Source organism: Bombus flavifrons, chromosome 16, assembly GCF_040668555.2.
Source record: "Bombus flavifrons isolate JBK064 chromosome 16, iyBomFlav1_principal, whole genome shotgun sequence".
Taxonomy (NCBI): domain Eukaryota; kingdom Metazoa; phylum Arthropoda; class Insecta; order Hymenoptera; family Apidae; genus Bombus; species Bombus flavifrons.
This window is the reverse complement of record NC_138457.1, coordinates 3,563,540-3,589,389: the sequence shown is the minus strand read 5'-3', so window position 1 is coordinate 3,589,389 and position 25,850 is coordinate 3,563,540. Positions and strand designations below refer to the sequence as shown.

Genomic DNA, 25,850 nt, shown 5'->3' with positions numbered 1-25,850 from the left:
CGTAAAACGTCTGTTTTGTTGCGCGAGTAAACATATTTTCATCGAGTTTTTCGAAAGTTTGCTGTTGGTGTTATCGTAATTACCTGCGCAACTGGCGTTTGGCCAGGATCAGCGCCATCAGCAGGAAGTTGGCGCCCATGCCGAGGGCGCCGAGGCTGAAGATGAGAGTGGCCTCGGTTGCACCACCTGGATGACACTGGAACACCTTGGTCGCGTTCGACGACCCGTTTCCCGACGCGCCGATGCCGAATCTTAGATTGGCCCCGATCATCGCCATCAGTTAACCTGTTTCACGAATTTTCAGTAAGCAGAACTAGCAATCGTTGAGATTTGTTTTTTTTTTTTTAGAAGCTGGAGAAAACTGTAAATTTGACAAAATTATTGCAAATTGTTAGGAGAACGTCGCGACAGATCGTCATCCTCTTGCGATGTTCAACATTTTCCATAAAAAAATTCACGCGGCCAATGAAAATTCCACGTACTACTAATATCTACGTGATCAGGAATTAGTTTATTTGCGCATGATTAATACGATTGAAAGTAATTAAATTTGCTTCCCATGGATGATAGCGATGCGAACGTAAGCTGACGTGTGATGTGGTTGCGGCTGTGCAATCATCGAGAAGCGTAAACAGAATAATTAGAGAGCAGATACAGCGTGCGCATTTGGCCAATCTCTGCGTTGTAATAATTTACAGTATTTGAATTCCATCGCAGCGACATGTTCTCCTTCTCCTATAAATATTTATATCATACAATAGCAATGGATTTACTCGTATAAATCATTATGAATTATTTATTACGACGTACACTTGCTCAGCCAACATCACTTTTAATGCCGCGTCTAACCAGACGTATCGCTTTCTTCGCACGTGTTTCCACGACACCGTAAAAGTTTCGTTAACACGTTGGTCACCACGTCACCCATATGTATGTGACGGGTCTGCTTCTATGGGGCACCCGTAACCCAAATATGGCTGACACTCTTCTTGTTCGAGTTAATTAAATATAGCATATTATACAGGGTGGTTGGTAACTGGTGGTACAAGCGGAAAGGGAATGATTCTATGCGAAAAAAGAAGTCGAAAATATAGAATAAAAATTTTTCGCTTGAGGCTCTGTTTTCGAGAAAATCGACTTTGAATTTTCGCTCGGTACGCGTGCGGTACGTTATAACGGATCTCACTGTCGATCGTTGTCTCGATGGAAAAATTAAAAAAAAAAAAATTTATTCTACATTTTCGACTTCTTTTTTCGCGTAGAATCACCCCCTTTCCGCTTGTACCACCGGTTACCAACCACCCTGTATATAGGATATACAACATAAAAATATTAAAAACACATTATACCATACTTCTTATTAATTTATATTCTGGATAAAATATTACATTATATTGTCGCATGGTATTCGTTAAAACATTGCAAACACATTTGACGTGATTTTCGACATTTCCAACAATATGTTTTAATCTTTTTTACGTTTCGTCTCGCTTCTTGGCGCGCGACAATTTTCTCGTAACACAGGGTACACATCCTTCTTATAGGCTTATTCTGCTGATTCTTGCGAATCTTCTGTGGCGGCACTCGACTACAAATACCGCCACTCGACACTAACTCCTACCGGACGACGGTAGTGCAGTGGTTAACGCCATAGGTTACGAACGTACGGGGCCCGGGTTCGAATCCCGGCGCCCGTAGTCTTATTTTTACGCATGTAAATTAGAAGAAAAATAGCAGTACCTTAGTAGCGACATCTTCAGCCAGCAGCTACAATCATCAGGGACAACACTTACTCCTCGCTCCAAATGGTGGGACACCTTCTTCGTTTTCTCCTGATGGTTGTCAGGCACAGTATTTTCTGAGGACACATCGCACCATTCGGAAACGAGAATTTCCCGAAATTTTCTTGTCTGTATTTTTTTTGTTTGTGGCTGTTTGGTGCACAATATGAGCATTTATTATACTTGTTCCTAAGAGCAAATGTAGTGCTAATTTCGGATACCACTTGATGCTTTTCCGTATCGTAGTGGCATATGGGACCATCTTGTCACTTCTGTCGATACTAGTTTTTCCATTATTCTATTTTTTTTTATTTATTTTCACGCTGTCTACTGAACATTTTGAGGATGAAAAAATCACTGATGTGCGTCTCACAAGAAGTATGCTTCTCGACTAAATGAAAGATCTGGGATATCTGCCATGTGATCCCTCGGAATACGTTAGCCGAAAAGCGTACCGACGGTCAGATTTGGGTCCCGCGGGAAACTTAGCCGACTTACGCTGGGCTATTACGACCAACGTGTTAAATCTTTTACAGTGGAAGATTTTGTGGTATTTTCAAATTTCGCGTCGTTGCTCTATTCGGTCAGCGATATCATCGAAGGATTAAGTCAATTATTCATCCTATCTTCACGTAGCAATCGCTTTTTCAGAAATTCCTCACGGAAGCTGTAGTCGACATCCGGTCTATTCGAAGACGGGAACACGTCAAGTTGCACGGCAGTCGCGCTTAGTGTTACATATTCAACGGTTCAGGCTTTAAACTTCGTTGTACCGTGCTCTGTAGCAGGAAATTCTTGCTGAAACGTGGTTCGCTGTTACGATAGAACCGCATGTCTCGTTCGAAGACTAACTTTCCTAGGAAAGTCAATACTTTCTGAAAAATAAGACAAACGTTTGGAAGTAGAACGAATGAAATATAATAATATAATAATAATAAGTTTGGGAAAGATTCCAAGATTGTAGAATTCCCTTGTTGCAAAAAGTCGAAAGATTCTCGGTTTCTCAGGATCTGCGATCGTAAAACTCTGAAATCTCAGAAATTCCACGATCTCGAAAATCTCAAATATTCAAATCTCTGTTCTCTCAAGTTTCTAAATTTTCTAAGTTTCACGGTCTCGCGATTTCAAAAATTCTGTAGAGAGAATTCCTGTAGATCGGATAAACGCCAGTATACGCGTATAGTTCCATCTTGCAATTTTCTCGAACTAAAGTCGACGAAAAGCCGAAAGCCTAATTAGCAAGTTGAGAGATCCGGAGATCACTTTCGTTGTAACGCGACCATGGCAATGACATAAATGGCCGTAGCAAAGGCATAAACCCAAGGGAGCCTGTCCAACCATAATTTAGGATTGCGGTTCTAGCAAATTAAGGACACGTGCATCGTCCTTGGCCCGAGCACCTGCAGAATTTCCGAGTCATGCGCAAAATCCGGCAAATTGCTCGAGATTCGGCTTTTCACGTCGTCGAATGAATGTTCAACCTGAGGAAGCATTTCTACGAAGAAGATTCTTTCTATAATTTTCCCTCGTAACGGACCCATTCCATGTGGTACACGCAGTCATCTCGTAAACCGTATTTATTATGGAAAAAAATATTTCCAGTGAAAAAGCTTACTTTGATGAAATAAGACGAAATAAGAAAGAATATCGTTTATTTCCAACTGCTGCGTGCTTTCTGTACCGCGCCATAAATTACTGTTCAATGTATGCAAAGGTGTTTAAGCTTTCAACAAGGTGTGCACCTTCTCAATGGAAATCAGCGGCTGCGTTAACGACTTGGAAAAGAAGTTTGCCCGCGAACGAAACTTTCTTAAGGTTTCTATTTCTCGCCAAGGCGTGTCTCGGTTACTTTGATTAAATTTCTTGCGCCCTTCTGATCGTTACATCGATGCTGCTCGTGCTTCCATCCTCGCGGCTTCTCGTTTGAAGTGAAAGAATTTTCTCAGTACAAAGAGCTTCGTATTTGTATCTCGTTCATCTTTCGCGTGATTCATCTCTGTGAGCTCTGTAGTGGAGAACAAATTGCGGACAATTATTTTTCATCCCTTGTTTGCTAATTATTGGACAGACATTAGACAGTGAAGGGAAATAATTGCGAATCGAGTTGCTTTTATGGCTGAAAATAAACCACCATGCTACTACTATGACTACTACTATGACTATGACTACTTATCGATGGTAGTTTCAATAAATCGACGATTCACCTTCTCGTTGTGAAACGATATTTAACGTTGAAGTGATTACTTCAGGAAAAACTTTGCACCTTTTCTTTTGTAATTGACCTGGAGACAGCTGTTACGAAGAGAATAAAATTTAGTGAAAAGATTCAAAATAAGGAGAGGTGTATATTATCGTGGTCTTGAATATCAATTTTCTTTTAGGTTTAGAAGATTTAGAAACAAAAGAGCTGTAAGTAGATTTCTATTGCTGTTTGTTTTAGCTTTCAGATAGAGCTACACGCCAAGGTTAACTTTTTGATAATGTCCTTTGTTTTATAAATATATGAACATGTTTCCTATCATATCTTCTTCTTCTTCCTATCGTACTGTAACACTGTAAGAGTGAGGATTTGGATCAGCATACGCTATACCTATACTTATTTCAGTATATTTTTCTATTCAGTATATATTTCTATTAATTGGTCCACTCGTTCGTCTATCAGTCGACCTCAACATTTTGCTACCGAACGCGGTTCAGTGATAAGGCGGAGATAAAATCTCTGTGTGATGTTCGACGAATATTCGTGAGATTATTACTTCTCCGATAGGTAGCCGGAATGCTTCGATTAACGCGAGTATATTCGCGTGCAGCTGCGATCAATGTTCGCTGCCAGATAGCAATTTTTATTTATTCGCCTGTTCGTTCGCGCCTTCCTTTGATTTATTTCTTTCATTCGTTTATTCGCTCGTTCTCTTTTTCTATATTCTACGTGTATATTGTACGTGTTCCATGTTTCGATTGAACGTACCAAAACGTCTAGATGGTGCCAAATAGTTAACGAATTGTGTAAAACGTTGTACGTTTATCGGAAGGTTTTCTCTTCTTTTATTTGGTATTTCACATTATTTATGGGTGAGGATGATTTATGTTATTTATTACAAATTACAAATAATAAGTATTTATTACGAAAAGGTTTTCTCTTCTTTTATTTGGTATTTCACATTATTTATGGGTGAGGATGATTTATGTTATTTATTACAAATTACAAATAATAAACATTTATTACGAAAAGTATTTCTCTTCTTTTATTTGGTATTTTATATTATTTATGGGTGAGGATGAATTAGTTATTTATTACAAATTATAAATAATAAGTATTTATTACGAAAAGGTTTTCTCTTCTTTTATTTGGTATTTCACATTATTTATGGGTGAGGATGATTTATGTTATTTATTACAAATTACAAATAATAAACATTTATTACGAAAAGTATTACTCTTCTTTTATTTGGTATTTTACATTACTTATGGGTGAGAATGAATTAGTTATTTATTACAAATTATAAATAATAAGTATTTATTACGAAAAGATTTTCTCTTCTTTTATTTGTTATTTTACTTTATTTATGGGTGAGGATGAATTAGTTATTTATTACAAATTACAAATAATAAGTATTTATTACGAAAAGGTTTTCTCTTCTTTTATTTGTTATTTCACATTATTTATGGGTGAGGATGAATTAGTTATTTATTACAAATTACAAGTAATAAATATTTATTACAAAAAGGTTTTCTCTTCTTTTATTTGTTATTTCACATTATTTATGGGTGAGGACGAATTACGTTATTTATTAAAAATTTCCTCTTTATTTCATATATTACATTATTTGTATTACGTTTATGGATTGACCAACTACTTTGTCGATGGGAATTATCTTATTTAGTAATTTGTAGGAATCAATGAATTGTTAGGATAAAACATGGAGCGTGACTACCATGGCAAATAGTCGAAACAGAAATAGAAATTCGTAGTTGTCCCATTGCCGATCATCTTGAGTCGCAGCTTGCAGCTTGCATCGCGAATTTCTCGAAACTTGTGCCATCTGCGAGTTTTCGTCTTTCATGCATAAAAGAAAAATGCAACGCAGCAGCACACACGGGTCTTCCACCTTCGATATCTCTTTTACGAGTCTATTTTCCGATGCACAGTCTCAACTAGCTTTTACAGCTAGCCATGAAAATTCCCGTATACCAGGATTTTCCTCCTCTTGTCTCTAGAGCTCTTACATCGCCTGCCTTCCATCGATTCTACGACAAACAAATCCTTACACCAGCTACATAGGGAAAGTATCCGTACACACGCTGCTGCGTGCAATGAAAGCGCCTCTTCACCAGCTCCCACCTTTCATTTTCGCAATATTAAATTTTCATGGGATTAAATTTTCATATCATTAACTTTTCGCATAATAATAGAATCATAGATCGTTTTCGAACATTAGATCTGTTGGAATACAACGATATCAATCGCATGCAGATAAGGTGATCGATCGAACGGATTCTTCCCTTCGTTGCCCAGCGCTATCTCCACTAGCGTGCGTTCATTAGATGTACCGCGGCTGCTAGCGCGTGCATGCTCTTCCGAGAATTCGGCGGAAGAAGCATAAGGATATGGATGGAACATTCGGCACGTCGGTGTCGCGCTTTGACGGCATAGCGCTTTGTATCGCGAAGCTGCTGGAAGGTTCCGTGACACGTGCCGCCACAAAGCATCTACACAGGTCACACTCGTTACTGCATGAAGAGTGGGAGTTCAAAATCTTTTTAAGGGCCACGGATCACTTAGTGAGTCTGAGAATAACTAGCCAACTGTCAACATTCATAACGTTTACTTATATTTACTGTAATTTTTGTTTAATAAAAATCATATAGTATTGTTTCAACACAAACATTGTGTCTTCCACAGTTCATTAATCTTAATTCCAAGATTAAATTCTAACAAGATCATTTTCCTCGTATTGAAGCAGCCTGTTCAAATGACCATGAACTCATCAAGTGCCACATTTGTATCATATTCCTTCGGTTTTATCATATTCCGTATTATATTCTTAAAAATCATAAAGGATATAGCCTAACAAACACGAAGATGGTACCCCGCTGGGGGTAGCCACCCACATGATAATCAAACAGCTAAAAAATTCTACCAAATGTCCAAATTGGACAAATTGTGAATGTGAAATATTAAATAAAAAAAAATCTTAAAATTCTCACGATTGTTCTGTAAGTCCTGTAGTGGCACTCAACAGCAAAACTTTCCAACGGGTTCTGTCCCATGGTTTGCTGCACAAAGACTCTATCCTCGACCGGACAAAGGTAGAACTGTGGTTAGCGCAGTTGGTTACGAACGTTCAAGACCAGGTTCGAATCCCAGCACTCACAGTCCGGTTCTTTACACAATTCCTAACAAAGACAAAATAAAGACAAAAATCTGATACACCAGCAGTACCTATCACGACGTATCCAGCTCAGTCCCAAGGTGTTAAAGTACAATTGTTCGTGGCATATTTGGTGGGAACCTTATGGAATGACGTCTTATTAGAATCTTAGGTGTCTAAAGAGCTACCTTCTCATCGTCCTCCGTTCGTTTGTTTTGACATTCAAGGAGCATGTTCAAATGAACTCATCAAGTGGCTCATTTGTATCATGTTACTTCTGCTTTATCATATTCTGTATTATATCCTTAAAATTCTCACCATCGTTCTATGAATCCTAAGGTGTTAAAGTACAATTGTTCGTGACACATTTGATGGGAAATTTATGGAATGACGTCTTATTAGAATCTTAGGTGTCTAAAGAGCTACCTTCTCATCGTCCTCCGTTCGTTTGTTTTGACATTCAAGGAGCATGTTCAAATGAACTCATCAAGTGGCTCATTTGTATCATGTTACTTCTGCTTTATCATATTCTGTGTTATATCCTTAAAATTCTCACCATCGTTCTATGAATCCTAAGGTGTTAGAGTACAATTGTTCGTGGCACATTTGATGGGAAATTTATGGAATGACGTCTTATTAAAATCTTAGGTATCTGAAGAGCTACCTTCTCATCGTCCTCGGTTCGTTTGTTTTGACATCTAAGTAGCCCATCGTTGCATTCCGGATAATGAGAATTTGACAACGAAATTAGAGGTTTTATTCAGAGATACCGAAATTGGTATCCTTGGACAATTCTCCACGCAGAAGTGGTTCTTGTAGCCTGGTGAGGAGGATGAGGACACGGTGAAGGAGGAATGACGAGAAAACAGGGTCAAAGTTCGCGATGATTGAGGAAGGAGAAACAGAGATTAGGCTGTTTGTTGCAGCATAAGCTCTGATGTTTGTTGCGGTATGAATGAGGAACTGGTCAACGTATTTTCCAACAGCATATTTTGTCGTCCCCAAATTGTGTAAATTTACAGAGTACATTTTTTTAATTGTGTAAAAAACACGTATATCGTATTTAAATAATCAGAAGAATTCCTCGTCAGTAAACCGAACATAAGTCTCTCTGTTTTCTTTGAAGAAGTTTGAAGAAATTTTATACATCATCGTGTAAATCACGTTTAGATTTTCGATAAACTAGATTTTCCAAGGTTATCTTGTTTCAATAGATTTTTACATTCATCTTTAGACACCTTGTACGTTTCAGATGAGATGAGTGAATCTCGTAGATCGACTGCTTTATTCGATAACTGCATAATTGAATGGATACTGTCGTATGGCTTCCATAATTTTAGAACGATGCTGAATGAATTTAAGCCCTTCTAGTGCCCTTCACTCGTTTTATAAAGCCACCTTGTCGTAGAAATGAATAAAAGAAGAGGATAAAAGTGGGATCTAATAATTTCTATTCACGGGAAATTCGATTTCTATTTTTACACGATGATTCCTGCGTTTCTATTGCTCTGTTAAATTACGAAAATTATTAGTTTTGGTGAAAAAAATTATCGCGCTGTTAAAACAGAGAAGTTTCAGTGTTGTAACTAATCAAATGTTAAATAAATAATAAAAGACGATGTGACAGCGGGAACAGAGAACGATGAACAATGAACAGGGAAGGGGAAAGGGAAATAAATTACGGATGACGATAAATCATATGCGGATGGAGGAGGGGCGTGTTAATTTTTGAAAATTTATTTCTGATGCACGATTCACGGTTTCGCAGTTGAAATTGAATTTCACTGGAATTTACATGTCAATGTTCACTGTGTATATAATGCTGCGTTATATTCGTGTTTTTAAACATCGTGTACATCATAATACACTGTATAATTAATACTATCTATCGTGGATTTATTGTTTATTTGTCTATCAGCTAACGATAATTACGCTCTTTCATTTCATATTAATGCGTTTGCAGAATTTTGCAATCTGAGAATTTTAGAATTATTATTGGGTTGGCAATAAAATTCTCGAATCTTGTGATTTTCGAAGCTTCGAATCTTGACATATTCTCCTAATGACAAGTTCTACCGTAATTAGATGTATATACCGTAATTAATTAGTATGTAAATGTCGTATTAAACGCAGTGGTGTGTCAATAGCTTGCGCAGCCACTGTATATATGGCATATCTCGTTTAACAAAAGAATTCCTGGTTCTTTGAACGCTTTGAAAAACATTGACGAACTTAGCTTATTTGAGAGCTGGTTGTAACCGCGAGAAAGGAAGAAATTTCCGCTTGGCGAGGGGAAGAAAATTCCTCGTTTATATAGGGCGTTTTTTTCGCCGTGGAAAAGGGCAAGAAAGCGGCGGGCCAGGAAGAGGAATTCCGTGGAAAGTAAAGTGGGAAGTTTAAAATGGCACTTGGCCGGCGAAAGTGGGCTGCTCTCTTTAAAATTTTAAATAGCTCCAGTTCCGTCAGTTCCTTTGCCGAAATAGACAATGAACCTTTCCCTCGGCTTCGCCACGCCCTCTTTTCGATTCATCGAATGTCACCGTCTAATTTTGAATCACCGCCGTGTCAAAAATTTATACAGCTTACTCGTATTAATATTCGCAAGCACGCAATCTCCGAGTGAATCAAATTGCAACCTCGTGAAGAATTTTACTTTCCTACCGATACATAGTGGCTGCGCGAAAAGCGTTCCTACGCTATTCTATATATCACAGTATTCGTGCGCGGATTAATTAGGTCAAATTAAGATTCGTATGATTTTTTCATTTTTAACACGTTCAATGCCACGTCAGTTTTACAACGTTTGACCGTGACGTCACGATGAATTTTTTATTATGCGATACGTATAACGTTGAAATATTAGGTACAAGAGATATACTACGGTGTATAATCATCGTTAATGAATTTATCTGACTGAGGTCACCGGTGACCCCCACGGCACCACGGCCAGATTAAGTGCCGGTCACCGATGATTTCCACGGCACCACAACCAAGTCGGTGTCGGTCACCGGTGACCGTCACGGCCAGATTAAGTGCCGGTCACCGGTGACCCCCACGGCACCACGGCCAGATTAAGTGCCGGTCACCGATAACTCCCACGGCACCACAACCAAGTCGGTGTCGGTCACCGGTGACCGTCACGACGCCACAGCCAAGTCGGGCGCCGGTCACCGGTGACCCCCGTGGCATCACGGCCAGATTGAGTGCCGGTCACCGATGACCCCCATAGCATTCAACGTGTTAAATAAGTTTCATATCATTTGGAAGTGAAGCGAAATATTCGAAGACTTATCCGGATGTTCTATTGTCCGAACGTTTCGCTACATAAACCTTGTGTTAACCGAACGTTTCGCTACATAAACCTTGTGTTAACCGAACGATATCTCTTGATTACGTATCCTTTATCGTTGAATGTCCTTTCTATAATTTCGTATGTTTCCTATTACTTGAATAGTTGGTGGAACACTTGGATCATAAGCAAATTACGAATGCCAGCTATAATGAAGGACTAATCGGTATGTGACAGCTATTAGTATAGTTTATGTCATGCAAATGTATGCGTTGTTATCAGAGGCTGGTAATTCGAAACTACACATCGGATACACATAGATGGATAAAATGTAGATCTGTCTTATCAATATTAATAGGTTGCGACGATGCAGATGTGGCCAAGTGACAGGAGCAAATGCATAGAATAGACAGATACGTGGAAAAGTTTACTGGATGGTAATGATATAGGGGGCTCGTAAAATAAACGACGAGCAAAAGTTTCTGCATTTGGAACGTGGGAACGCGTAGTTGCAAATGCTTCGTTGCATCTGACTGATTTTATGATCTTCGTGTGTTATTACCGAATGTGTCGCTGATATTCGTATAGGGAAAACATTTCGAACGATAGCTGGTAAAATTGCACGAGTTAAGCGTCGGTTTACTTAAAACGCGAAATATACTTGGTGAATTTTTTATACGCGCACTTGTTTTCTTGTAGTTTACATGGGCGTGCATCAGATTTCGATTTAGATTCGATAGAACCGTTTTGCCAGATAGGGAGTCACGTTCGTGGAGAAAATAGCGAATGTAATCTGCAAGATTTGTGATACTATCGCGAAAAGAAATAATATTTTGCGGTAGTGAAATTTTGTTTCTCAAAATTTTCTTCGTTCCTCCATCCTTTTTCGAATGTATCAATGAGATATTAATTTTATATTAAAATATTAATATCTCATAAATCTAAATAACGAATAATCTTCATATTAAAATGTGAATAATTTTCACATTAAAATGTAACATGCGAAAAGCAAACGGTCAATGGTTTAAATTCGCTGTATTCCTTTATGTAAAGTGGAATAACCTCGGAGAGAGGATCGATGAGAATAATTAAAACTTGAAACGCTTTGTAATTGGAGCAACAACCCAAAGATACCCTGTTAATTAAAAAGTAAACTGGATTCTCATCCATTTAGAACGGATCTTAAAAATACACGCGTACATACGTTTAACTTCTGGCGAACGAATGAAAATTGGATTGGCTGCGACAAGAAATCGGTTTAAACCGGTACCACTGTACGATCGCGATCTCTGGCCATGTTCCAGCTTCCAGCCAGTACTTTTTGCCCAGAAAGATCCAAACAGATGCTTCAGCTTCTCTAAATTTAGTTCCTCCGCCAATGATATCGGACGTTCATATTTACTATCAGCCTGCACCTATTTTTCTGCTTTACTTTGTTTCTGTCCTCTTCTCTCTTTCTCTCTTTTTCTTTTTCATCGTCGAAATAAATATATTTCTGTATTTATTAACGTCTGGTATATCCCTTAAAGCGGTTACTAAACATTTGTCAATCTACCTGTTCGTCGTTCTAAATAAGTCAAACGACTTTGTTATTATTAACTAATTTAGTTACGTTGCTAGATGTGTGTCTTTATTGGCACAAGTGAGGTGCGAATCGATAGAGGACAAATAAGGAAATTTCGAGTACGTGGCAAGAGAATGTGGGAATCAGAAGGGGTTTGTTAGTTATAAGGCAGATTGTAAAAAGGTAAAAAGGGAAGATAAATTGGGAAAGAAGAAAAATGGGATATCTAGTTGCATGGAATATGTTTATTTATCCTGACAGACAAGAATTGTACATGGTTTGCAAAAACCTATAGTTCCAAAGCTACTCCTCCTCATTCACGCTTTGTCTTACTCTGCTGACTAATTACCCTACTTATCGCACCCTTTCGTTTCCTTTAAAGCTGTCTTTGGTCTGCTTATAGCCTGGCTTTTCTTTTCTCTTCCAGCTTCTCCAGCCACTCCACGATCCTCCTATTCTCTAGCTTTCACTCATCGCCAACCTGACACTTCTTTCGGTTTCCCTGCAGCCCCTTGTTAAGAGCTTTCGATTACTGGATCTGTTCTGTGATATTATATTTCCTACTGTCTGTCCCGAATTTCCTAATTTCCACGTTTTGTCTGTGCTGTTAACTTTTGACCTCTTTCTCTTTTATTTTTTTTTTTTTTTTTTTTTTGTAGATATTCTAGCATATGTTCTATTGTTTTATTTATTCATCCATTTATCTATATTACTTGGTATCTTTCGTTATCATGAAATATTTTAGCGTTTTTATTAAATAAAGTTTGCCAGTTTACAATGAAATTAGCGTTATTATCGACGACTCGTGCGCGTAAGCTTATTTTAATAATCAGTTTCGATTATCGGAATTTCAATGTATGTAAACGGTTTCAAGTTATTAACGAAGCGTTGGTTAATCCAGAATCGATTTATACAACAAATCCGCTGTACCATTGTCCGAATTAAACGTTTTGCTCGCTTTAAGAAAACATATCATAAATTCTCTTTTGCGCCACGCTGTACGACACGTTGGCTTTCACATGCATCTCACCATGAATATTTCATTTATTTGTACAAAAGCCGCACGGATTGTCGTCCACTGGCTTGTCCCTATTGCACGCGCCACATCTCATTGTTCAGCTATTCAAAAGGCGGTTTCTATCCTATCCACTATAGTTATCCATGTCAGTTATTCTTTAGCATCTAATTGTTGCGGCTTGTTTCGAGTTAGTGGCGTCTTTCTCGATCATTCGCCGCATCTCTGTTTCGCGACATATCCAACGATTTTCTATCGGAATCGTTCTAGCGCTCGTAACTACACCTTTGATCTCTCCATCGATAGTCTTTAAACTATTTAACACTTTACCGACCGCTAGCGGTTCAACAACATACGCCAGTCCGACCGACATTTCAGGCGCAGATTCTCCCTGTCGCCGGCTTTGTTTCGGTTTAGACTCTCCGATACCATTCTTTTTGTTCATCGCGAACGGTACGTTTTTCAAATTAGTATAAAACTGTGGGAGCTTACAAAGCAACGCAACTGACGCAACTGAGCAAGGTACCTTAGTACTAAATAACAAATTACTGCTCAAATAATGAGAAAGATTGTCGGCGACAAAAAGCCGATTAATAGGCTATCAGTCGATAAGCGTTGGCGACAAAGAAAACGATTAATCGGCTATCGGTCGGTAAAGTATTAATTGCTAAATAACGTGAATGGCTACCCCCAGAGGGTACCATCTTCGAGTTTGACTATTTTATTTCTTTAGAGAGGTCAGTGGGGTGTTTTCTTTTCAGTCTTCTTTCTATGAGAGATAACAGCAGAGAGTGTAATATTTTTCTGTACGAAAGCTTTTAAAAACGTTTACGTATTGCGATGAACTGCGTTAAAACGCGGAAAATATAACAATGTGCGAAGGACGTGTTTGCTTTTTGTGTACGATTTTTTTTTTTTTTGCACGATAGGTATAAATGGGAAATTTGTAGAAAGATATTACAAGTAGCGGATATTTATGCGAATTCATATAAATGCGGTTTAAATAGAAATTCGTGATATCTTATTACGATATTAATTAATGAAATATCAGAAAGTTTTATACGACGCGCTTTCTATATTCCACTGTGACATATCCTCGAGAAGTTTTCTGACTCATTGCGTATCAGACTCGTTGGTTAAACGATAAAACAATTTATTATTTAATTATCACATCTCCGTAGAGGATGCAATAACCAGGGACAGCTATGGCGATATATTCGTAGCGTTCGCTAAAGGTAGTTTCTCGAAACCGAGGTGTGACGACTTAGCTACAACTTCGTCGTACTCTCCACGAACTTTATGCTTCTGTGATTCTATCCGTTCTGTTTACCCAAAGTTTGTTTGGAATATATATAGGATGTCCCGTAAGTTTCTACTTTAATATACCACACTGGAGTATCGGGGTATTTTTTGAATAATAATAATAATTTAATAATAAGAAATCATCTTCGTTAAAATTACGCCGAAGGTCACCGATGGTAGCTAGTATTAGAAGAGTCCTGAAGCCTGTGAATATTGCAACACCATGGAACGTCTACTTTTGCTACTGCGTCAAATTACAAAATACAAGACGCGTCTTAAAAATAACTAACAATGTATAATCATCTCTAATTAGCAAAATAGCCAAACTTGAAGATGGTATGCCGCTGGTGGTTGCCATCCACATGTTATTACCAAATATCCAGCTGGACAAATTGTACAGTACAAATTAAATAATAAAAAAAAAAATTTTAATTAGTAGAACACACCGTAAAAAATTCGGAAAAAAAAAAGAAAAAGAAAGTTTCCTAAGAGAAATAGATCTTTCGCATGGCCTGTAAAAGTATACGCAGCTATATTAATTGTCTAATTATTTCTAATTAATACTAAATTAAATAAATAATGCTCACCAATTAATAGCCATAAGTAAGGTAATTGTAACAAATTAAGCGTGTAAATACTATTTCGATATTTATATTTTGTATGAAAAAAGGAATAATTGAGAAAGAAACGTTAATATCAAATTATTCTTATCGAGTGTGACAAAAATTATAAAATTATTTCTTGAAGTTTGCAGAATTTAGAATGGTTTAAATGTTTTTGATTCTCTTCTGATACGTATATTCGTTAGTTTATTCAAATATCTTAGGAATAGAGGGAATAAACAGAGGCACAGGTGGCAACGGGAAATTAATAATTATCTGGCTGTGTGTATATCGCTAACCTGATCAGCTTCTAATCCAACTGAAGCCCAGGTGCTTGCCAGTTAAGCGACTGTTAAAGGCTTGACTGGTTCTAAGACTGATTTACTATTAACTGGAAGGTTAGATTCCTGTTAACAGGTTCCAACCACGTGATTATTATTACCGGCTATACTTAGTTTCCATCAGCTTGATTGGAAGTTTATGTTGCCTTCTAACGATATTAAGAAAGAAACTATGTGAAACGGTTCGTACGAAAATCACACGGATATTCCGGTTATACGTTGATGTCGCGATAATGAAGGTTCGTGTTTTTACCGATTTATGGTAAATTTCTTGTTCTTTAATACAGTTGATAATTGATGCGGCAAATTCAACCTTTAAAGAAACTTTCATACGCACCGATCTAATAACTTTTATTTCTTGCGGCATACAGTGATTTAATAAACAAAATGATCGGATAATTCCAAAGATAATATGACTATGCTAATGAGAAAGATAATCGAACGTCTAGTTATGGTTTAGAGTATTTGTAACTAAAAAAGGAGTACACTCGGTAACGCTGATGAGTCGTCGTTTACCGATCGCTGCGAAACTTTTTGATTAACTAAAGTGGATAGCACGTGTTCTGGATGATCAAGGCTATCGCGAACTTCCTCACTGCACGGTTCGATCGTTCTTCCAAATTCCTTTGCTCTATCCCGTGCCAGTGCCAGGTCTAATACAGCTCGTAACCTTATATAGGGTGTCTCAGAACTAGTGTAACAAAATTTGGCAAAATTCTATGAAGTCGTTCCAAATACAAAACACGACTTTTTAGTGTTTAAATTTAGTTGATGACTTTTTGGTATTTAAATTTAGTTACAACGTCCCATGTACCGATAATGGAATGTTTTCAGACATATCTTCCTACGAAATTTCTATTCCAAATAATTATCTAACTAACTCTACGTTTTCTAAATCTATTTCAAATACATTCTGTATAGTGGAAATTTTAATATATAAGTATTGGATAACAATATTAGATGTAAACAAGCTAATAACAATATTTATCTTCATTTTGATAATCTTTGCGATATATATAGAATAGAAGTCCAGCTGCTCTAATAAAAAAAAAGGATAAAGATTAGAACGATAAGAGTAGCAAGGATTATTCTAAAGTGTTATATTCTACAAAGAACAGGAAATTTCTTGCAAAAATAGTCATCCATAACCGTGTGGAGAGCTGAAAAACCGAAGGTTGGAAAATGATACTTTTAACAGTCGTGTTTACTTTGCGCCGCGATTCGGCCGAATTTGAATGACCAAAACACCGTATGCTGTTTTTCTATGCAAACTGTTGTAAGTCGCGAGATTCTCTCGATAAACAGTAATACGATACTGCTTTTTGCATTGCGTCGTTGAAGATTGTCCAGGAAGAACCGTCGTTGCTGTCACAGTAGTTAGAAACTAATTTCTGTGTTGCCCAAAAACAGTTAGATTTATGTTTGCTGACTATTCAGGTCAGACGATGTGAAAATTCTGAACTTTGTCCAACAAACTTCGGTTTCTTCGTTTGATAACGGTGCGCCATATTTTTGTGAATTATGTGGCCACGATAAATTTCTATATTTGTAATTTATTGTTAATATTATCGCCATGTATATGCGGTTAAAAATATTAAATTTCTATATTCAATTAATTATATAATCATATAAAATATAAAATGAAAATTATATAACTTAAAAAGATATATATATATATATTAATTAAGATATATAAGATAAAATTATATTAAAATATTGGAAACTAAATAATTGCAGAATTTGTCTATAGCACCCAATGGCAAAATCCGCAATCACTTAATTGCCAAGCCAATATTAAATGTCGAATATTTTGGATAATAATTACAAAGTGAAAATTCTGAACTTTGTCCAACAAATTTCGGTTTCCTTGTTTGATAACGATGCGCCACATTTTTGTGAATTATGTGGTCATGACAAATTCATATATTTGTAATTTATTGTTAATATTGACGCCGTGTGTATACGATTAACAATATTAAATTCGTATATTCGCGTAATTATATAATAATACAAAATATAAAATGGAAATTATATAACTTACAAAGATATACAGGGTGGTTGGTAACTGGTGGTACAAGCGGAAAGGAGGTGATTCTACGCGAAAAAAGAAGTCGGAAATATAGAATAAAAATTTTTCGTTTGAGGCTTTGTTTTCGAGAAAATCGACTTTGAATTTTCGCTCGGTACGCGTGCACTTTATCGCGTCTCGTTATAACGGATCTCACTGTAGATCGTTGTCTCGATGGAAAAATTAAAAAAAAAAAAAATTAAAAAAAAAAAATTAAAAAAAAATGTATATTGTATATTTTCGACTTCTTTTTTCGAGTAGAATCACCCCCTTTCCGCTTGCACCACCAGTTACCAACCACCCTGTATAAGATATAATTGTATTAAAATATTGGAAACTAAATGATTGCGGAATTTGTCAATACCACCCAATGACAAAATCCGCAATCACTTAGTTTGCAGCCCAATATTTTAATATAATTATATCTTATATATCTTAATTAATATATATATCTTTTTAAGTTATATAATTTTCATTTTATATTTTGTATCATTATATAATTACGTGAATATAGGAATTTAATATTTTGTCATTGGGTGGTATTGACAAAATCCGCAATCACTTAGTTGTTAACCTAATATTAAACATCGAATATTTTGCATAATAATTACAAAGTTAAATTGAAGTTAGAGCTGCTAGGTGAGTGAATTTTTACTGAAAGAGAATAATAGTTTCAGTGGTAGGTGGTTGTATCGTAGGGAATCTGCCAACTAACAAAGAAAAGACGATATTTCTGACAATACCGCTATGTTCTGTACAATAAGGAAGAAAAGTAACAGTTTGGATTGAGAAGTCGAAGAGAAGAGTAGAGAAGGAAACGCGAATAATATAGAGCGGTAGATGGGAACGAGACAAGCGGAAGCAGGATATAAAATTTAATTAAAGCAGCGAAGAAACTAATAAGAGGAAACAGAGCGGCGAGGAGGTAGATACAAGAGATGAAGCAGGATATCTACATGAAAGACTATAAAGATTAATCCATTGGATGAAAGAGTGAACTACAAAGAAAGAAAGAAAGAAAGGAGAAAAGTATAGAAAAATGAAACAGCAGAGTGCAATAGGAAAATAGAAAGCTTGGAGGAATCTGCAGAAAGTAAGATTCTTCCTAAACTGTATTTCTCGTACGAAGTAAAATATGACGTGACTCTTCAGTGATAAAAAGTAAGCAAAGATAAAAACATCAAGACGGACGACGATAGAAAAGGAGAAAAGTATGAAATCGATAATTTGGCTGAATAGAAATGGAGCGCGCGAGCCAACAAGCATCGTGTCACTTTTAGGTATCGCGTCACTAAATTCGTCGAAACGACAAATAACAGGCTTTTTTTAGGTGCGAAGCTCGCATCTTGGAACGAGTAACGCGAGAAAATTCCGAAAACAGATTTAAGAAATTGTCTTGCTATCTGCGCTATACATACAGTGGCTCACGAAAGTATTCGAACACTTACACTTACAAATTTCAATTAATAAAATGAGGTATACTAAACTAATTTGTTAAAACAATTTGGTATCTATAGTGACTGAAACGTCTCAAGATTACACGAGTAAAATTTAAAAACGATTTAATAATATAGACAGGAGTTATAATACATTTACTAGAAACATTCATGTTAAGTGTCTCACAAAAGAATGCTGTAACAGTGTTGATAATTTTTCATATGCCTTTGCACCGAATGTAAACATCGTTGCTACATGAAAATATTGGTACGTTCGCTTGATGTTAGGGTATCGTTTCAGTAACAGTAACGTAAAAGTGTTCACAAATATTATTTAAAACGAATAGCAAAAAGTGTGAAAGAAAAATAATATTTCGATTACACGAGGATGGCAAATCATATAACGAGATTGCCGGAATTGTGAACAGAAGTAAGTGCACGATACATTATATGATAAAAAAGTGAAAGAATGAGGGAACACTTGGAAACAAAGCTCGATCAGGTCTACCAAAGAAATTGACTGGAAGAGAGGAAAAAGTTATCATTGGCGAATTAAAAAAGAAACCTACTACATCCGCTACTCAACTCGCAAGTATGGTAGCTGATATGTTTCATAAAGAAGTTCACCTGGAATTGCGTCGACGAATCTTATGAAACAATGATTTTCATGGCACAGTATCGCGAAACAAGCCATATATTAAATGTGGTAAATCATAAAAAAAGATTGACTTTTGCAAAAACCTATATTAATAAAGATAATTCTTTTTGGAACAAAGTCATCTTTTTAGACGAGTCAAAGTTTAACATTTTTGACTCGGATGGTCAAGATTATTGTATTGTATCGTGGACAAAAGGCCTAAGAGATATTAGGTAAACCATAAACAATGTCGCGAGAAAGCCGAGGTGCCGACAGGTCTATCAATGTGTTCTTCAATCGAGTAGTTTCGTAGAAAAGGCCTACGTGACTCTGGCCACGAGCGGTTGCGGAACACTTGCGTGGTGGGGCTAAGACAAAGGACAAAAGGAGAAAGACGAATTAACAGTCAGTATTAGTTGAGAAGTCAGGGAGTGTGAACTGTGTTGTCGAGAGAGTGTAGTTTGCGTGAGAGCGTTTGATCCGTGGTGACGAGAGTGGCAAATTAACTATCTGGTTGTCTTAATTGTAGCACGTTGTTGTATTTAGTTCACGTTAAGCAACCATCGTTCCCTGTTTAATCAATATCAATACAATCCATTTATTGTAAATAAACTAATGTGTGAAGAAAACCAAATACGGAATTGGAAATTCGACATATACATCAAACAGTGAAACATGGAGGTGGATCTGTCATGGTGTGTGGGTGCATGGCTGCCAGTGGCACCAGAAATTTGATGTTTATGATGGAATACTTGATAAATATAAGTATTTAAATATTTAAAAAAATAAGCTTAAAGAAAATGGCCGTAAATTAGAATTATTGGAAGATTTCCACCTCCAACAAGATAATGATCCTAAGCATACTGCTAGAATTGCGAAAGAATGGATTGCATATAACACACCATACTTGTTAATTACTCCACAGCAAAGTCCAGATATAAATCCGATTGAAAATGTATGGGCTGAAATGGGAAGAAGGTAAAATAAATTTCAGATAATCTGAAAGCAAGTATTGAAAGATAAAATTATAGAAATATGGAACTCTGTTGAGTGTAGTTTTACAAAATCATTGTAAATCAGTCTAACAAAATATTAATATTAAATAATTTAATAATATGTTACCTCCAAATACTTTTGTCAGTCACTTACAATGCGTGTGTCTAACAAATGTATCATAACTCCTACCTACGTTGTTGAATCCTTTTCAAACATTACTGACATAATCTCAAGACTTCCATCTTCCTATTCACATCTGCTTGTCTAAGCAAATTACTTCAATGTATTTCACATTTCCCGTTTTTTTCTTCTATAGGAAATCCAAAAATACTACAAACAGCAAAGTACTAACAGCGTTCCATCAATGCGAGACTTTATTAGCCTGAACGTAAATCTTCAATGTTTGGTCGATCTTCACGATCGGCCCGTGGAAGAGCAGCGTTGCGTTAACGCAATATTTTATTCGCAGTTTCTTTGGAAAGTTGCAGTGGAATTTTTGCACCAGTGAACTTTCGACACTTTAAAGACTATGCTGCGATTTTAATTAACGCGAAACAAGGTTATCCGATTAGTATTCAAACAGCATGTGTCATAATTAGCTCGCATAATCAAGATCCTAATGCAAAAGGAATTTCGTAGGAGACTTGGTCGCATGATTTGAATATTCCATCAATTTTAATTAGCAATATGAGACAATGAATTAAATGAATTCTACTTTAAAGTGCTCTGCGAATTATCCTTGATGACTGTTCAGCAAATCCACTCTGCCAGCTCATCTAACGACAGAGTGAAAAACAAGCTTAGAATCAGCCGTAGAAAATTTCTGCAAAGTGGATTGTCGGACAAGAATCGATAAAATGCAGGAGAAATATGCAACAAACGGAATTTAAATATTTACACATTCCAATGAGACGTATGGGAACGAAAACAGTGTGTTTTATCGCGCAGGTATAGTGTTCGCAAAGCGAATGTTTGCATTGTCGAATGCATGGAAATTGTAACACTTTCGTTAATGGACGGGTGATTTCTATGCATTTTTAGATTTTTATCTAACGAAACGAAATCTAAATGGAAAAGTTAAATGGATTTCATGGAATTTCAATATCGAGAAAAATTCCATGAGATTTGTTATTATTCTAAAAGAAAAATATGATGTTACTTGCTACTGCGTGTTTCCATGACGATGATTGATCCATGATCTTTGATGTGAGAGTCGTAATCGCGGTCAGTGTGTGACGAAGGACGTAGAATGACCCGCTTTATGCGCCGAGATGCTAAAAAATTTACGTTACCCCATGTCCCAGAGCAAATTACCGGATACGCGGTGACATTGCACGCTCCAATTGCGGTTATAGATGGTGTGACACACGCCAGATCATTGGCAAATGCCGAGGTTTGTCATCGAACTTCCATTTGCTTATTCGCTACTTTTATTGTCGCGTGTATTTCTATGAATCTAACTTTTGCAAAGTAGGCGAATTTCTGTGAAAATATTTCAGAATAAAATACCATTCTTCGTCTTCTTCGTTGTTTCTTCTCTCCTTTTTCATTGCTGTAGTACGTAACGAGAAATCTATAAAATGACGCTAATTATGTCTTGTATGCATTGTGTAATATACAGGGTGGTTGGTAACTGGCGGTACAAGCGGAAAGGGGGTGATTCTACGCGAAAAAAGAAGTCGAAAATATACAATATACATTTTTTTCAATTTTTTTTTTTAATTTTTCCATCGAGACAACGATCTACAGTGAGATCCGTTATAACGTACCGCACGCGTACCGAGCGAAAATTCAAAGTCGATTTTCTCGAAAACAAAGCCACAAACGAAAAATGTTTATTCTATATTTTCGACTTCTTTTTTCGCGTAGAACCACCTCCTTCCCGCTTGTACCACCAGTTACCAACCACCCTGTATAATGACGCAAAGTGCATAAGAATCCGTCGTGTGACAACGGCGATAGTATTTTTTGAAATTGTCTCGTCCAGGATAATTCATTAGAACAAGGTATAACAAACTTGGATAACGCGAATGTGGGCTTGCTTCGAATAAATCACGCGGCAGACGGTTACTTGTCCACGTTCGTGGAATAAATGAAATGTAAATTAGAGGAGACGCCGTGGTTAGCTTACCCACCAACGTCTGTCGAAGATAAACTAAACAGGATCGCGGCCTGATAAATTGTCGTGCGTGAACTGTGAGCAGATGAATTAATAAAATGGTAAGTCAACGTGGACAAAGTTTTCTTTCTGCTTCGATCTACTTTCTCTGAGTATTTTTTCTTCCATTCGCCTTGTTCTTGATCTATTTTTCTGGAATTTTTTGAATAATTTACGCACTAAAATATTGTCCAGGCGAAACGAAAGTCTTTAACCTTCCCCAACTGTCAAACTTACGCTTCCACCAGCTCCCATAGCCTTTTTACAAATTCAAACTCGTACAAGGAGTCACTTATGGCAAGTGGAAATGTAAAAAATTATTCAAGCTAGTCAAGGCATTGTTAAATTAAATTAAATACAGTAGGCGATAATATTGGACATTTTGGGAATTTTAACTATGGATCTTCTTTTACATTAAATATGCGGTTGCTCGCGAAAGTATCCAAACGCTTGTGGACAGTTTTTAACGAATATCTTATGTACGTGTGTTGTATTAGGTTGTTTCAAAAGCGTCTTTTTTTCTTTACAAATCTGTCTTTTGCAACAATGTATCTTTACACAAATGCTTCCACCAGCTCCCATAGCCTTTTCTCAAATTCAAAACTCGTACGAGGCAAATACACTTATGGCAAATGGAAATGTAAAGAATTATTGAAAGTAACCAAGACATTGTTAAATTAAATGAAATATAGTAGGCGATAATATTGGACATTTTTACTATAAATCTTCTTTTACATTTTACTTCGTGTCTTTTGCAACAATGCGTCTTTACACAAACTCGGAACCTAATGTATCAAATGTTGTGGTCTACGTCTTAATAGAACGAAATGGATGGTATACAATTCAATAAAATAATATAAAACAAGAAATATTGCGTATCTATCATTCCCTTACGAAATGAAAGAAGCTTTTGGCACAACCTGATACATATATTTTCAAATTTCCCATAGATACATAAATTAAAAAAAAAAATAGCCTAGTTATCGCTATAGTAATCTATTCCATCGTCTGTTTACTCTGGCACAAGAGTGTTTCTTTTCTTTCTTTTTTTCTTTTTTTTTTTTTTTTTTTGTACAAGGTTTCCCATTAGCTGCCATCGTTTCACGAGTAACGACATAGGGTAATGTTTACGGGACTTTCTCTCTAGTTTCCGTATTCACAGGCAGAAACATCCAAATCGGAAGCAAAACAGCTAGGGCGGCGCGAGAGTTTACGCCCAGGGCGACTGAGACAGCTCTCGCGACGATGGGAAAAGGCCACACGTCTACTCGTGACGGTCGTCGACCGCTCTGCGGATTTATTTCTCTGTGTAAACTTGAACAAACTTTCCTTGAAATTGAGCGCTTCGTCCCTTAAGAACCGGGCTTTTACGTCGAATATAAATATAAATATAAATTTAAATTTGTTAACACTAGAACTACCACACCAGTCAAGTTGACCGATTTTACAATTTTATCTTCAAATTCCTACTTCATGTTATATCTTTTTCCAATTACAATGATGTAATGACCTTCGCAACGATAACTAAAAGAATAATATAATGAATTTTATTTTGTTTTTTATATATTCAAACTGAAAATAACTTTGTATCAAGGCTACTTATACCAATACCAGTGAAAATGACTGGTACTTATCAAAGTGTAAAAGGATCCTGCAATCTGTTTATCGAACCCCAATTAACCAGTTTCCTCGTTTTCTACAACTTGCCACACGTTTTTCAAATTTTTACTGCGTATCATTCGATACGACGATATCGGTTATCAGGAAAATTCCGGATCGATCGCTAGATCACTAACACTAGAAATACCACACAAACGTCAAAATGACTATTTCTACAATTTTATAAACGTTCCAACCCTCGTTTAGCGATCATAATCGCAGATGGATTAATAATACCAAAAGTATACTACATAACATGGAATTGCTTCTGTGAGAAAGTAATAAATCAATAAATAAAAAATATTCTATTACTAAGTATTTTTTATAGACCAGTCATTTTCACTGCTTTTGGTAGAAATAGCATCGTGTTAACTATCGGTAGTTGTAGTGTTAACACTTTGACTGCCACGTTGGTCAAATATGGCCGACCACGGTTTCTCCTGTGACGTCACGATGATCATTTGTGACCGGAGCGCTTCAACTTCTTACAATTGTAAAAATTGTATGAAAATTGACAGTTAGGGCATTTTAAATACAACCGATAAATAGAAAATACTTTGAAATGAAAAGCGCCCCATTGAACAATCAAACATTTTTATTAGGACATCAATAAAAAAAAAAATGAGAAGAAATTTTGCATCTAACAGTGCACTGTGTTAAAACACATTAAACATAAATGTGGCTCATCAATACAATCTGGACGATAGGTTGTCACCTTTTTCCTCTGGTTCTTAGCAATTTTTCATCCTAATTGGTGAACATTTTTTTTATACCACTCTCTGCAAAATTTTCGTGTCAGGTACGTTTGCCCTTCTTTCATCTGCATTTCGTATCGCAATCTTTGTCGAATAAGTATATTTGACTGCTCTGGTGAATGGTACTGTGTAAGGTGCATTGCGAGTGCCATCCTAAAATCTGATACCTTGATTTTTGTTTTTGTTGCTTCTTTAGAGAGTATCATCGCGTTTGAAATTGATGTATTTAACAATAACTCTAAAGCTAATTTTATATACCACTTGAGGGTTCTTCTACGTAGTGTAGAATATGTTATCGTTTGATCTGATAAATCTACAGCACGTTTTCCTTTCTTGTAATCTACCACTACCATTGGTTTATCGCAAACATAATTTTCTTTGCGGACCTCTACCATTTCAGCCCAATGTTTCATCGAAATCATAAAAATAATCATAATACTGTTTACTAATATCTTCTACACGTTTCAACAATATATTCTGCACGTTTTGCTTACGACGAAATAACAAAAGCCTTTCAATGATATATCGCTATCAACTGTTACCAAGGCGCTACGGTGATCACCCGTAACCACCAATAAGATAAACGGTCCATTGTGGAAGAATGTTGTCTTACATCATCAATTTATTATTATTTTGCCATTATATGCTTTAAATAATAAAAATACTCCCGTGGTGTCCTGAGGGAAACATGTGATTTCGGCGTGGCAGTCAAAGTGTTAAGAAAATTAGAAATACAGTAGAATCTTACATAGTAAACAAAGAGATAAATAAACCGGTAATAGCCAGAAATCGCGACGTTTGTTTAGAGTCGAGTGTCGGTGGCGACGATTCCTCTTCATCTCGTAAAATTCGTCAACACTGGAAAGTACAGTTGG

The 25,850-nt window shown here is 36.5% G+C and overlaps 2 protein-coding genes across 7 annotated transcripts in view; one reads left to right on the top strand and one right to left on the bottom strand.

Annotated features, from left to right (window-relative positions):
* The window catches only part of LOC138187960 (midasin), a 133,727-nt gene that overhangs the window by 36,409 nt on the left and 71,468 nt on the right, over positions 1–25,850 (top strand). The window lies entirely within an intron of this gene.
* Positions 1–25,850, bottom strand: part of LOC138187964 (histamine H2 receptor) — a 74,150-nt gene that overhangs the window by 20,260 nt on the left and 28,040 nt on the right. For 2 of the 6 annotated variants that reach the window (XM_069129272.1, XM_069129280.1), the window contains exons 1-2: positions 811–1,327; positions 84–735 (exon numbers count right to left, since the gene is read on the bottom strand). In XM_069129272.1, coding sequence (XP_068985373.1) covers positions 84–277 — 194 coding nt within the window. In that variant the 5' untranslated portion in view covers positions 278–735; positions 811–1,327. Of the gene's footprint in view, positions 1–83; positions 736–810; positions 1,329–25,850 lie in introns of those variants that run through there. The other 4 variants (XM_069129274.1, XM_069129276.1, XM_069129275.1 and 1 more) reach the window with 4 other exon arrangements.